This window comes from Macaca thibetana, chromosome 1, assembly GCF_024542745.1.
Source record: "Macaca thibetana thibetana isolate TM-01 chromosome 1, ASM2454274v1, whole genome shotgun sequence".
NCBI classification, from domain to species: domain Eukaryota; kingdom Metazoa; phylum Chordata; class Mammalia; order Primates; family Cercopithecidae; genus Macaca; species Macaca thibetana.
In genome coordinates this window covers 214725382-214740989 of record NC_065578.1, presented here as the reverse complement: position 1 = coordinate 214740989, position 15608 = coordinate 214725382, and the positions used below count along the sequence as shown (strand labels likewise).

Sequence of the window (15608 nt, the reverse complement as noted above, 5' to 3'; positions counted from 1 at the left end):
AAAATGCTCAGTACCATTCATCACTAGGGAAATAAAAATTAAAACCACAATGAGATACCATTACATACGTACTAGAACAACTAAATATAAAAAAGACTGATCAAGCATTTTCAACACATATAACTGCTAATACATGAATATCATTATAAAAGGAGTTATTCTCATCTTGATTCTAAAATTTTCCATCAGACATAGCACAACAAAGACTGACCTAGGAGTGAGAAGCCCAGTCATCTCATTTAGGTACTATCACTAAGTATTTAAGGTTTGTTCTTAGCTCACTATGCATTCACTCAATCAACAGATAAATATCTGCGGTAGGTCTCCTCTATGCTGAGTACCGGACACACGATGAAAGGTAAGCTAAGACCCGGACTTTAAGGACCTTACAGCCACTTCTGGCACATCATTTCAGTTTTGTGGGGCTCTGTCTTTCCCTCCTCATCTGTTGCACCCCTCGTGCCCTCCAGGTACACACAGAACAGTGCCTTTGTGACTCTGTCCCATTTGCTGGAATGGCCTTCACTTCCCACTCTCGTGCTCCCTCCAGACTGGGCTAAAATATGACTCGGATGATATATATTTTTTTCTAAAATAACAGCTTTATTAACATCATCCACACACCATAGAATTCACCCACCTAAAGTATACAATTGAATGGTTTTTAGTACATTCATGGAGTTGTGCAACTATTACCACAATCTATTTTAGAACATTTTATTACCCCAAAAGAAACTCCATGGCCCTCAGGAGTCCCTCCCGTTTGTCCCCAATTTCAGACTTGGACAATCACTAATCTTTCTGTGTCTATAGATTTTCCCATTCTAAACATTTCATATAAATTGAGTCATACAATATGTTGTCTTTTGTGACTGGCTTCTTTCACCTGACATGATGTTTTCAATTGTGAGTCTATCATGCTGTAGAATGTATCATTACTTCATTCTTTTTTACTGCCATGTAATAAGTATGTATATACACACACCCCACATTTCATTTACCCATTCATCAGTTGATAGACATTTGGGGTGTTGTCAGTTTGGGGCTACTATGAATAATGCTGCTATGAACATCCGTGTAGAAGTTTTTGAGTAGCATGTTTTGATTTCTGTTGAGTATAGACCTAGGACTGGAATTGCTAGATCATATGGTATCTCTATGTTGAACATTTTGAGAAACTGCCAGAATGTTTTTCAGCCTGTATGACTTTAAATTCTACCAGCAACGTATGGGGGAGTTCCAGTTCCTCTACATCCTCACCAATGCTTGTTATTATCTGTCTTTTTTATTATACTTATCCAAAGTAGATGTAAAATGCTTTCTCATCTTGGTTTTGGTTTGCATTTTCCTGATAGCTAGGGATGTTGAGCGTCTTTTCACATGTTTATTAATCATTTGTTAATAATGCAGTTATTATTAACATATCTTCTTTTAAAAAGCCCTATTAGGGTCTTTTGCCCATTTAAAAATTGGGGTGTCTTTTTATTATTAATTGTAAGTGTACCTTACATATCCTAGATACAAGTTCCTTATCAGATACAGGAGTTACCAAAAATTTTCTCCCTTTCTGTGGGTTGTCTTTTTTCTTGATAATGTTCTTTAAAGGTCAAAAGTTTTAATTTTGGTGACATTCAATTTATCGATTTTTTTCTATTGTTCTTTGTGCTTTTGGTGTCATACCTACAAAATCATTACCTAATCCAAAGTCAGTAAGATGTATGCCTATGTTTTCTGCTAAGAGTTTGATAAGTTTAGCTGTTACATTTAGTCTTTCATCCATTTTGAGTTAATTTTTGTCTACACTATGAGGTAGGAACCCAAGTTCTTTCTTTTACATGTGGGTATCAGGTTTTCCCAGCACCATTTACTGAAAAGTCTGTTTGCTCTCTATTGAGTTTTATTACCCTTGCTGAAAATCAATTGGCTGTAAATGTGTAAAATCTTTCTGGACCCTCTCCCACCACAGTAGGCCACACCCTTCGCTGAACCCCCAGCACATTTACCTTCCTCACCAGACTATAAGAGTTGTTAAGAGCAGTAAATAGATTTATATTTTTCATTGCAATCCCCGTGCCTATGTGTTTGTAACACATAATAGGTTATCACTAACTATTAGTTAAATAAATGGCTGCATGGAAATAAGGTAATTACTCCCAGCTGACTCACAGTCTAATCATCTACAGAATGGAGGGGTGGACTAAGTTATTAAAGTCTTTTTGACCCTTGGTGCCCACCAAGCCATTGCTCTTTATTATGTGAGGCCCTTCCTTCCAGGCCATTGAAATAGGAAAGACTAAAGACAAAAGTTACTTCCTTTTATTTTTATTTTCTTGTTTTTTTGAGATGGAGTCTCGCTCCATTGCCCAGGCTGGAGTACAGTGGCATGACCTCAGCTCACTGCAAGCTCTGTCTTCCAGGTTCAAGTGATTCTCCTGCCTCAGCCTCCCGGGTAGCTGGGACTACAGGCGCGTGCCACCACGCCTGGCTAATTTTGTGTATTTTTAGTAGAGATGGGGTTTCACCGTATTCGTCAGGATGGTCTCAATCTCCTGACCTCATGATCCACCCACCTCGGCCTCCCAAAGTGTTGGGATTACAAGTGTGAGCCACCGCCAAAAGTTACTTTCATAAATTCCATTGCTATGTGGATAAGAAGCATCTTCTGAAAAATGCCAAGGTACATAAAGTTATTATTATATATTATTACTTTTCAGACAGGGTCTCGCTCTGTCACCCAGGCTGGAGTGCAGTGGCATGAACACAATTTATTGCAGCCTTGACCTTCTGGGTGTGAGTGATCCTCCCACCTCAGCCTCCCATGTAGCTGGAACTACAGGCACATGACACCACACCTGGGTAATTTTTGGATTTTTTTTTTGTAGAGACAGGGTCACACCATGTTGGCTAGGCTGTCTCAAACTCCTGAGCTCAACGATCCTCCTGCTTTGAGCCTCTTGAAGTGCTCAGATGACGGGAATAAGCCACCATGTCTCTCATGAAGTTATTCTCGACAATCAGCAGTGGTTGTAGGGAAAAAGGATTTTCATACCAGTAATAGTTTTTTAAGATCCATTATCATGGTTCCCTTCTGAAAATCCTTATGTATTATTATATTGATGGATATGTGGTCATGTTTGCCTCTTCTGAGTTATTGTTTAAGGTGAAGCAGTGTAAACAGGGGGAAAAAAAAAGTCCAATTCTTCTTAGTATAAATGCCTTTAGAATGTCTTCCTCTAAAATCTCTCCCATTTTCTCTTCCCACGTCCCCACTCCCCCCTACAACCGGCTACTTTTCTTTTCTCTTCTTGTTTTTATAACTAAGGATAATCCTAGCATCTTTCTTGCTCTCCTAGCCATTGAAATAAGTCTATGGTATGTCAAATTCAGCACTGAGATACTTCAAACTTCATGTTCTGCTCAAGAAAAATCATCAGTAAGTCACATTAAGGTTATAGATTAATAGGATATATAGAAAGATATATATCTACATATGGATTTAAAATAGATACAGATATTTGATCCATTTGTTAGTCTGTGTTGATGCCGCCTTTAAAATGAAACATGTCTGGTGCTTATTATATAAAACCTTGCATAGCTTAAGTTGCTATACACATAGTGGACCTTCAGTAAATTAGAGAAGAAACACTGATCCTCCTACAGTTCTATGATAAATTTAGTTGAAAATGACACCTTAAGTTTCTAATGCAAACTAGGATATGACAATCACCTCTCCATATGAGTGAATTCAGATTTCTTTGCAGAATATTCTAAGCAAGCTAAAGAAGAGTCCACACCAGGTGCAGTGGCCCAGGCTTGTAATCCCAGCACTTCGGCAGGCAGAGATGGAGGGATGGCTTGAGCTCAGGAGTTCGAAACCAGCCTGGGCAACATGGCAAGACCTGGTCTCTACAAAAAATACAAAAAGAATTAGCCGGGTATGGTGGCATGCACCTGTGGTCCCAGCTACTCGGGAGGTGGAGGCAGGAGGATCACTGGAACCCAGGAGGGGAAGCCTGCAATGAGCCGAGATCGAGCCACCACACTCCAGCCTAGACAGCAGGGTGAAGCTCCAAATCCAAAAATAACAATAATAAAGAAAGAAAGAGAGAAGAGTCCAACAGAAAAGGTAGCATTTGCAATGATCTTTCGAGTAGAACAATTCTTTCTCTTCCATCTTAAGATCTCCTTAAAAGTTTATTTTTACCTCCCTTGTTTCCTTGGCAGCCACACTTTCTATAAAGATATGAGCATCCCCTTGCACTTTAATGGGAACTTTCATTGACAGCTTGACTCATGAAGAAAGGCTAATACTACTACTTGTATAATTTATTGCCAGGGAAAGAGGGTGTGAGAGAGAAAGAGAGAGAGAGAGAGAGAGAGAGAGAGAGAGAGAGAGAGAGAGAGAAGGTATCAGGACTTCAGTTATAAGTAGAGAGATTTTATACAAAGAAGAATTTTCCATTCCTATAGGGAACTCCAGAAATTTTCAGGGATGGCAGAAGGCAGACCAGAAATAAAGACCCTGCGGCGTTCTTGTCTTTTTCCTAAATGTAAGTGTAACAAATCCACTGAAGTACAGATGTTAACACCAAAAAGAGTTAAATTAACTTGACCATCTGTTAAGAAGAGTAATATGAAAGCTCTAAACACCTTGCAATTCATTAACACTCATGAGCAGCCTAGAGTTAGATCAGGAATCTCTGTGTAGGGTGTTCTGTCTCACACTGAACTCCAGTGAGGGTCAGGAAAACATGCCGGGGATCTGTAAAACTTCTAAGACAATTGCAAAATTGTTTCTGGTTTCATTTTGATGATTTATTTTAAAAAGAACCCCCACAGCAAAATCTTAAGATGATCATATTCTAGGTCATCTGTGTCCAGAACTGCCACAGCTTTTCATTGCATGCTTGCATTTATGAGGGCACCAAGTGAAAACAGAAAGTGAAAGCATTAACTATTAATGCTTTCTCCAGCGGGAATCCACCAATGTATTCCTGATCATCATAAGTTCACATACATGAGAAACGCTGGCCGAAGAGATTTACTTTCACAGGTCTTGTAAAAGCTGGCTACTCCCCCACAATACTACCTTTGACACTTTGCTGGTGCCTCAAATCCTTCCAATAGCACTGAAATTTTAATTTAGAGTGGGGTTTTAATCCTTGTTGCAAATTAGATGATGTCTGTCTTGTAAGTAAACTTAACTCTTTACAAAGCTGGACATTTATTGTTCTATTACCAATCATAACGAAAATATTTAAAACTACAGATGACAGTCAAAATTCATTTTTATAATCTTAACAAAAGTGTCATGTTTATAAAATGAGAGTGAATAACTGGAAAATACAGAAGAAAACTTGAGGCTCCATGCAATTTCTATTGATTTTATGAATATTGAATTCACAAGAGGAGCAAAGAAATATTTCCTGTGTTTCTAGAAACGTAAGAATTTAGAGTTAGAGAAAAACCTTTGCTACCACTTGTCCAAAGCTTCTCACTTCACTGGGAAATAAACTGAGGCTCCAAGAGGCTTGCTCAGGAAGTTAGCTGGAAAAGCCAAATCAGAAAGTCAAGTCTTTGCACTCACAGTCCTTAGGCAAAGTAGTGCCCTGTATGATCTGTGTTTCACCTTTCATCAACAGTCATGTGCTAATCTTCCACAAATCAAGATAATTGTCAATTCTTTATTTCTACAAAAACAATCCTATATGACTGTAACACTGTAAATAAAATGCCATTTTATTTATGTTATCTGAAATTTGAAAAATCTTAAGATTTTTCCATTATGTAAAAACTACTACAAACCAAATGAAATACATATGCATCCATTCCCAAATGATAACATGACTTCTATACCTGACTGCAGGGCATGCGGTATATTATAAGTAGACAATTATATTGGGATTCTGAGTATTACTGAAACCTTTTTTCTATGGGCAATCTATTATAGCAGAGAAGTGGCACTTGAAATATGGAGGTCAGTTATACAAAAATGCTATGGAATCAAAAGACACATATGTTTTTGAATGCACCCTCCTTTCTCACCCCCATTCCTTTGCTCAAGCTGCCATGTTGAAACTTCTAACCAAATGAATTTCTTCTTTTATCCATGCTGGGCAACATTCTTTTTTTTTTTTTTTTTTTTTCCGAGATGGAGTCTTGCTCTGTTGCCCAGGCTGGAGGGCAGTGGTGCAATCTCAGCTCACTGCAATCTCCGCTTCCTGGGTTCAAGCAATTCTCCTTCCTCAGTCTCCCGAGTAGCTGGGATTACAGGATTACAGACACACACCACCATGCCCGGCTAATTCTTGTATTTTTAGTAGATGCGGGGTTTCACCACGTTGGCCAGGCTGGTCATGAACTCCTGACCTCAAGTGATCTGCTCGCCTTGACCTCCTAAAGTGCTGGGATTACAGGCATGAGCCACCATGTCTGGCCCTGGGCAACATTCTAACCATCCTGCAAGGATGTTCTCTTTCCCTCCCAAATTCCCATGCCCTCTGCATTTTGCTGATAGTTACTATGTTCTCTTTGACGTATATTTATTGGCATACCTGGTTTACATACTCCTTTCTGACAGAAATTGATTATAGCCAAGTAGAGTGCACATAATATATGGTTATTGAATTAAAGCAACATACGAAGTTTAGGGCAAAAGGGCTCTAAATCTGTCATAGTGGCTGTTCTCAAAGTCTAACTTACTATCATTTTCCCTTAAAAGTACATGTAAATGGCCACAGTAAAGTGATCACTATGAAGAATAAGGAGCAACACAGAAAAAATGGTTAAGATAATGTTAAATGAAAAATGCAAAAACCAAAACTAGAATCTATTTATATTTGCAAATATTATAGATGCATATGTACACAAAGTGGAAGGTAAAACAGAAAAATAAAAACAATTTGCACTGTTGGGTGATGGAATTACTGGCTTCTGTTAATGTGGTTATGTTTATATAATAAATGTTTTTAAATGTATACATATGTAGTAATTAGTAATATTCATATTGGATATTGGTACTAATATTTCTGGACTATAAGAAAAAAGAAGCATATGTAGTTATCTTATCTCTAATGTCTCCCAGCTTGTTGGCCTGCATGGATGCATTCAAAGAACTGCCACTACCTGGTAGTTACCAGACTGCAGAGTTGGTACCTGAGAAGGCACTTTGCAAAGTTGGCAGTTGGCTGGTGAGTCAACTTTTACAGTCAAAACAAGCATGCAAAAAAATGTTCAAAGAACCAAAATACATGTCATCCACTGAAACTGAAAATAGAGCAAACATTATATTTCTTCAGGGCACACAGGAATATTCTTAGAGTCCAGTGTACAGTTTTCTACTCCCATCCAAAGGCAAACATTTATTTCTTAATGTTTCTCCTATAAGGCATATTACTTCTAAGAAAGCTGGTTTTGTTTGCTATTTGTACTCTTATCTTCTAAATATACCTAAATTGCTATTTTCAGATGTAATGTCTCTGCTTATACATTTGATTTTTTAAAAAAAATTATTACGTTGAATAGCATTATCATCTTTGTTGGAAAATCAAATGACAAGTAGAAATTAATAGACTCTTTTTTGAGCATGTTAATTGAAAACACAGTGTATGAATGAGGTATACTTACACAGCCTCAGAAAACAACTGCCTAAATCATTAACAAAGTGACTAAATATTAAATGCCCCAATGATCTCCAACTCAGTATTATTCGCTGGATTGATTTGGAACTGCTCCTTTAGACAGAAAAATTGAATTATATTTTTTACTGCTAATTTTGTGATTTTACCAAAACGTGATGATTTTAAATGAAGAAAGTAATTCAGCACAGTGTTTTAGAAAAATAAGTTCAATCAATAACTTAGACTTTTATTAAATGAACATATTTTAAATTATTTGCATAATCCAATAAATCCTACTTCTCCCATTCAAGCATCATCCAGGACAAAAACAAAAGAGGCTGATTTATTAGACATATGTGAGGCTGAAGAATTTTCGCAGAATTCTTGGTTAGGCTGTGATAAGAACACAAATTTATCTAAGTATGCTGAACAATGCTTTAGGGCATACTTAGGAGAAGATGCTATAAAAAAGCTTTATTGCATCACACACATGGAACCAGATTCTCCCTCTCATGGGCTGTAGCCAGCATGAAGTTCACACTACATTAATTTGCACTTGTCGATATGCTGCTTTGCAAGTATTCTTAAGGCATGTTCGAATGTGTACTCTGACTCCTCAACTAGAATATAAACTCCCTACGGGTAGGATCTGGGTCTCCTAGTTATTACCCCCACAGTGTCTAGCATACTGGTCTGGGTAAGCCAAGCCCTCTGGAACTGCTGTTGTCTTCGTGAGGAGCAGGGACAAGAATGTGCTAAGCCTACAGACTGAAAGAGGGTGTGAAGAATACTGGAGAGCAACTCTGTCATCACCAGGACCGAGTGATTACATGTACCAAAGGCAGGCCCAAATGGCCCTTCTCCCAGTCATTTTGTAGAGGGAGAAGTGAGACTGCAGGTGGTACTTGGATAAGTTTCTGAAGTCTGGCTCTTGAGAAGTCATCCATTATCTTAGCATATTCCCCAAAAACCTTCTGAAAAAGAGTACATAGCTTTACAGACACAAAGCAGAGAATAGAACGGAAGAGGATTTTACTTTAATCTGTAAGTGCTAGGTTTCAAGTAGAAAAGACTAACACTGCTGTTATCCACTTTTAAAAGACACAACAATGTCTTTCTAGGACGCTTCCAGAATCAAATAGAAGACTGGACCTCAGAGGTCCATAAGCTGGGTCTTCGGGTAAATCATATTGCTGCTACTATTTAAAACTAAAAATTCCAGGGAAAAGGTTCCATGACCTGTTGCAGCAATTTCAATCTTCTTACTGTCAGAAAATTCTTGTCTCAGGCTATTGTGATTTGTAGTTGCTGTAGTTAAATCCCTTTGTTCTTGTTCTGTCCATATTGAAGACTCAAATCAGGTGTTTAACTTTTTCCTTGAAATAATCTGTCAAATCCTTGAAGACGTGAAGCAATGTTGAAGTCTTCTCTAAGCAAAAGGTACAATTCTTCAACTTTTCTTTATTGCTTTTATATTTCTCTAACTTTAAAAAGGACTGACTTAGGCTGGGAGTGGTGGCTCACGTCTGTAATCCCAGCACTTTGGGAAGCCGAGGCAGGTGGACTGCCTGAGCTCAAGAGTTCAAGACCAGCCTGGGCAACATGGTAAAACCCTGTCCCTACTAAAAAACAACAACAACAACAACAACAAAATAGCCGGGCATGGTGGCGTGCTCCCATAGTCCCAGCTACTCGGGAGGCTGAGACAGGAGAATTGCTAGAACCTGGGAGGCAGAGGTTGCAGTGAGCCAAGATCTCACCACTGCACTCCAGCCTGGGCGACAGTATGAGACTCCGTCTCAAAAAAAAAAAAAAAAAAAAAAAGAAAGAAAGAAAAAAGGACTGACTTTTAGGTGCTTGGAGGCAGGCCTTCTTCTCCTTACACAAAGCCATACAATATAGATGCACTTCTTCCAAGAGTCTAGTTAATTCAACTGAATTTAGGTGATAATTTCTGTGTCGCTATACTCCATCCTTCATGTCAGTGTCCAAGTGCTGAATCACTGCTGTAGATATGAGCAACCCTCAAATCCTTTTTTGCCCTCATTTTTCCGGCCAAAATTTTTGGATCTATTTGTTTTGTAGAGATACCCCACCCTAAATATTTGCTTTGATTGCTCCATTAAAGTCATTTCAAACTTGATGTTTTCTACTAAATAGTAGCCACAACTCCAAAATTATAATTTATACAATACCAGTAAAAAAAAAAAAAAAAAGCTTTCTATATCAGCCTTATCTCAGAAAAATAAGAACCAACCTAAAAACAAAATTGTAAATATCAAATATAAAATAATACTGTATTTACACTCCCATCCAAGCTCCTAGTAAGTCATATGACACTAATAAGAGAATGCCATGATTATCAGTGATACACTCACTTGGTAATGCCATTAGATTTTTAAGAGACCAAAGATGTGGCACATTTGTTGTACTGCAAAATACTCTAAAACCATTGTTATTATTTAAGACACATGGGTCTTCAAACTCAAAGCTCAGCATCTTAGTAACTCAGAGGAAACTTAAAAAATACAGTTGTATTTCTATACTCAAGGTAGGGATTGGCAACTTTTTCTGTAAAGGGTCAGACAGTAAATATTTCAGGCTTTGTGGGCTATATGGTCTCTACCACAACTCCTCAAGTCTGCTGTTATTGCAGGAAGTAGCAATAGGCAATATACAAATGAGTAGATATGGCCGAGTTCCAATAAAACTTTATTTGTAACATAGATAGTAGGCCAGATTTGACCTATGAGCTGTAGTTGGCTAACACTTTTTTATGAATACTGGGCACATTAGCATATTGAATATGCATATGTGTCTGTATATGTAAGTGGAGTATATACACATTTAATAGTATGCAAAATCTCCATTTGCCCAACCCCCTGGTCATGGCAGTTTCTTGGGCACGTGACCAGTGCAGTCACACGTGCTGTTTCAAAGGGCGCTTAGTTTAACACTCTGTGGTCAATGTCTTGAAATTATCAGCAATTTTATCTTAGAATTGTGTTTTGTTTTTGTTTTTGTTTTCCGAAACAGAGTTTGACTCTTGTTGCCCAGGCTGGAGTGCAATGGCACGATCTCGGCTCACCGCAACCTCTGCCTCCAGGTTCAAGCGATTCTCCTGCCTCACCCTCCTGAGTAGCTGGGATTACAGGCATGCACCATCATGCCCAGCTAGTTTTTGTTTTGTTTTGTTTTGTTCTGTTTTTGTATTTTTAGTAGAGACAGGGTTTCTCCATGTTGGTCAGGCCGGTCTCAAACTCCCGACCTCGGGTGATCCGCCCACCTCGGCCTCCCAAAGTGCTGGGATTACAGGTGTGAGCCACTGCCCCCCTAGAATTGTGTTTTGTAGGTGTACTCTGATGGAACAATGGAGACTGAACTCCTATATCTGGTCTCATCTTTCCACTGCCTCAGTGCAGCCCTAGGCAGCTCTCAGAAATATACTCCTCTCTAGCTTCCTTTATCCCGCCCTGCCCTGCTGCTGGGGTGGGGTCCTCCACCCAGGGTGAGACCAGGGCATGTCACTGGTGGAGGTGTGTGTTCTGCTGTGTCTTTTGCCCCTGGCAGAATCCTGAATGTGTGTTTAGAGAGGACTGAGTCAAGTGTGCCCATCCCTGGCATCTTAGAGCCGGACAGGGAGGTAAGAATTCCCGCCCCAAGCTGGCAGTACCACAGCACACTCAGTGGATTCTGTGCAGAGCCTCTTATCCATCCCTGATGCAGACAGCAAATATGTTGCAGTATGGAGACTGCAGTCTCTCAGGGGTCACCTGTCTGACTTCCTTGCGGGGGCGGGGGGGGAGAATGAGCCCCTGCTCTATGCTGGGACATAGTGTAGATCCTGTGGCTAGAGGAAAGAAGAACCCAGAAGCTGACAGGCCACATGTGCACAGCCCGTCATGGGCACCTGTGGGGTCTGCACTCCCCCATAACTATCATCCCTATGCTGAAGAAGCCTAACATCAAATAGCAAATAAAAAGAGGCATATCCAGCCTGGGTTGGTGAGGGAGGAGGGGCAAGGACAGACAGACTGAAGAAGAAAGGAAAATATTTTATATTTTAGTTCTTTTTACTATCACTTCTTTCCTGCTTTCTGAACAAAAGGGTCCTGTATTTTCACTTTGCACTGGGTCCTAATCAAAGGTTAGGGGCTATAAAGAATCATTTTCTGAGATTCATTTACCAAAAGGGAAGTTGACAAAAAACTCTATGTATGCATCACTGATTTCAGGTCAGCTCATCCGGGCAACGTTAGCGCTTCCTGCAACATTTCCAAATCTTAAATACAAGGCACTGAAATTAATGATGAATTTGGGGTTTCATATGCTAGGAAGCTCCTTTTGGGATGTGATTATCAGGAATGCCGCGTGGTAGCCATTTCCTTCAAATAGTTTGCTGTAGGATTAATTTATGCCTCTTTAGAATGATAATGAGCCATTTTATAAAAATAAAGCACAAAATATTATGTACAAAATGTAACAGACAACAACAAAGAAAGATGAAATTTTACTAAGAGTTCTGTTTATTTCCTATTAAAAAGGGTAACACCAGATCATTCTAACACACAAAAACATACTTGTTTTCCTAATTTGAATAAACCAACTGTAAAAGAAACATTTTTGAGACAAAGAAATGTGAATATAGGCTGGGTGTTATTTGATATTAAAGAAGTATTGTTAACATTGGTAGGTATGATAATGACATAGTATGTAAAAATATCCTTCATAGATCCACATGGGTATTTATGAGTACAATAACATAAGGTCTGAGATCCATTTAAAATACTTCTGCAAAAGAAGAAAAAGAGGTAGAGGAAGAAGACAGAAACAAAGAGGAAGAAGATGAAGACGAGAAGGTGGAACAGAAAAAACACGACAAAGAAGATGAAGGTGACGATGAGGACAGAAGTGGAGAGAAAAAAAGTAAGATAGATGGAATAGGATTGTGGAAGAGGATTGGAAAAATGATGAGTGTAGGTGATGGAAATGTGAGGACCCATTACAATATTCCCTGTACCCTCATATATGCTTTTAAATTCCCCTGATCGAGTGTGTGTATAACCATTGCCTAAAAAATTTTCTAATAAAAATCACAGTGCATATTTCACATTCTCCTTCATACCAAATGCCTTTTTTTTTTCTGGTGCAAGAAGCATCCTCTGAGGCTGACAGGAATTATCTAAGCTGAAGAGATACAAAGGAGTTGATGGGAAGGATAATCCGCCCATCGGTTCCTGACACAATATAACGAAGAAAAGAAGAAAGTGGGTGGAAGAGGCTGCCATTGTTACTCTCCTAACCTTTCCTTCTAATTATGCCAGAGCCAAGGCTCAGGTCACAAGGAAAATTATTTTGGTGGTCAACCATTTGCCCTATTTTGTATACATCAAAAAGGCTCTTGTTCTCACACATTCCAATCTCACAGTTTCCCACCTACTTAAAAAATGTATCAAGTGGTCAGATGAACTAAAACATGAATAAAATGACTATATTATGAAGAACACCTTGTTTGCAAACCTACAGATAGCCTGCTTGTGATGCGGAATTGTAAGATGCACAACACTTCAACATTTAATCTACTTTCTATTATTGTAGGCATTTCAGATAAATGCTCAACATGCCCCGCTTTTAAAAGTTAAATGTAAATTTCTCTCTTGAGTGCAGATGGTGGCCAAGCAAAGTAGTTCTTTGGTCTCACAGACAGAAGGTCAGGTCATGGCTGAAAGACCAAAGAACAATTGCTGCTTTGCTCCTCCAAATCATCCATGGAATGAGACACCACTACTTTCTTTTCTGAAACTGTCTGTTCAATACAAAATAGTTAAAAGAGGACCTATAAGATTTCCTCACATTCTGTCGGGAAAAAAACGGTAACAAGCACATCACATCACATCACATCACAAACATCTTGTAACTGTTCAGAGGTCTTATTCCTAAAGCTGTGACTCTCCTAAAAAGGCAGTCTCTATCTAAAAACAACCCACTAAATGTCATTATGAAAACTACTATTGTCAGAAAACTACTATTATCAGAAAATGTTTACAAATGAAAACTGCTCCTTGTAAATCCGGCAACTTTAGCCTCCATACCATCACGGATTAATTAAAATGAGATTTAATACTGCAAATACTTCTAATATTGCAAATGCTTCTAAACAAGTTATTCCTTTACAAGTGATATTATACTCTTATTGTTCCTGATGGGTTTTTTTTCCTCTAGAAAATTATAATGGAATTTTAAATAACTGAGACTCTTTCCTGACGTATTTTTCCAGTTAGTCCAAAATATTATGCTGTCAAAATGCTCTCAAATAATGCAAAAGACCAAAAGTATGCCAATATGATTCCTTTAAAAAAATTACAATATATTAGGAAAGAAAAGTTATCTGTGATAAACTCAGTAGACCTAGGCCTTCAGTCCCTGATAGAAAGCATTTTCCATTCCACTATCAGGCACGCCCCCAACTGGATGAAATAAAATGTTTCATTATTTGCACATGTTAATAATTAAAGTCTTCTGAAAATTTAAAACCCATTACCACAACACCAAATATAGTGGTTCAAATGCAGAATTTTACTTTGGTTGCCAAGATTTTAATTTAGTACTAAGGATTTCAGCTTGAAAAGCTTTTTGTACTAATCTTCATTATCACTTTTGTTTTCAATACTTTTCCCAATTGTCTTTGCGTCATTTGTTGTAAAGACTTCATTGGCTCAAAAGAGAAAATATGTTGGAAAATATGATGAAAAACCTCGAACTAGAAACATATTTGAAAAAAATGTATTTGGAGCAACGTCCTTCTAAATTCTAAAACAATTATTTTAAACTATTGACCCTAAGAACCCAGTCTTATTATTTTCATTGAATAAACAACCTGCTTTCATTGAACATAAAGAATGAAAACCTTCAAGGTCCTGTACTGTAACACAAAAATAGAAAATCAAAAGTCAGCCTATTAGAACTGCCTCTCTAAAAACTTTAACCATGTTGTCAACTAAAATTCGAGTATCTACTTCATCTCAATAAAGATATAACATAAAACATCTGTTCAAACTGAAATTAAAGTACGCAGCTTTTATCCACTAACATTTCTAATGTCACCGTATTTAGGCTTCATGAACAAACGTATTCATGGTTATCTCAGTTAAAACTGGTTTCACTCTGCCAACAATCAATTTGATTGACATATTTACATATCAACTCATCTCATCTTACGAATTTTAAACTTTTTCATTTAAAATTGGATTCAAGTTGGCATCTTTCAAGAACTTTATGTATGTATATTTTAGGTTCAAACTGTGCATTAGAACATTTCTTTTTACTTTTGTAAGTAATAGATACACATATCCAAATGTATATTTATGACCTGTCAGATTGGAATTGTGTATGCCTGCTGTTGTATTCTCACCATTTCATGTGAAAGGTGATAATTTTAGGCAACTATAAAAGAAATTCTCCTAACAGTATAAACTGGATCATCCCATTAGTTAGAAACAATACAAATAAATAACTTAGGAATAAAACAACATCAACTTGAGAAAGAATGTTACTCATATCTATAATTGCTGCAATTATGCTGTGTCCTCTCTTACCTGATCTTTAATTTCAAGATCCCTGTTAGTTTTTGCTCTGAACTCTCTGTGCTCCTTTTCTGCCTCATCCTTCTCCATGTTGGCTTTATTCAGCTGATAGCGCATTTCTCCACACACCTGTTAGATTGTAAAAACTGGATGATTACCTGCTGGAATCTTCCAGGCAATGCCTGCAATTAGATCCTTTGGTGCCCCCTAGAGGTCATATGGATAAAATACAACAAAACTTTTCTAAGAATGCCATTTTCTACTAGAATACTCAACGTAGACTGTTAAGATTCAGAAGCAACACCAGGGATTATTAATTCTAACAACTTGAAATTATAGATAAATAAATGCATAACTAAGGAATTTAAGTAATGTGCCCAAGATTATTTTATATAACGGTTTCAAT

The 15608-nt window shown here is 37.9% G+C and overlaps 1 protein-coding gene across 12 annotated transcripts in view; it reads right to left on the bottom strand.

The window, feature by feature from the left end:
* Window positions 1-15608, bottom strand: part of SDCCAG8 (SHH signaling and ciliogenesis regulator SDCCAG8) — a 248663-nt gene that overhangs the window by 146151 nt on the left and 86904 nt on the right. For all 12 annotated transcript variants that reach the window (XR_007721686.1, XR_007721687.1, XM_050771396.1 and 9 more), the window contains one exon: window positions 15215-15331. Coding sequence is in view for 10 of the 12 variants with exons in the window: in XM_050771396.1 (XP_050627353.1) it covers window positions 15215-15331 (117 nt within the window). In the remaining 2 variants the exon portion in view is untranslated. The remainder of the gene's footprint in view (window positions 1-15214; window positions 15332-15608) is intronic.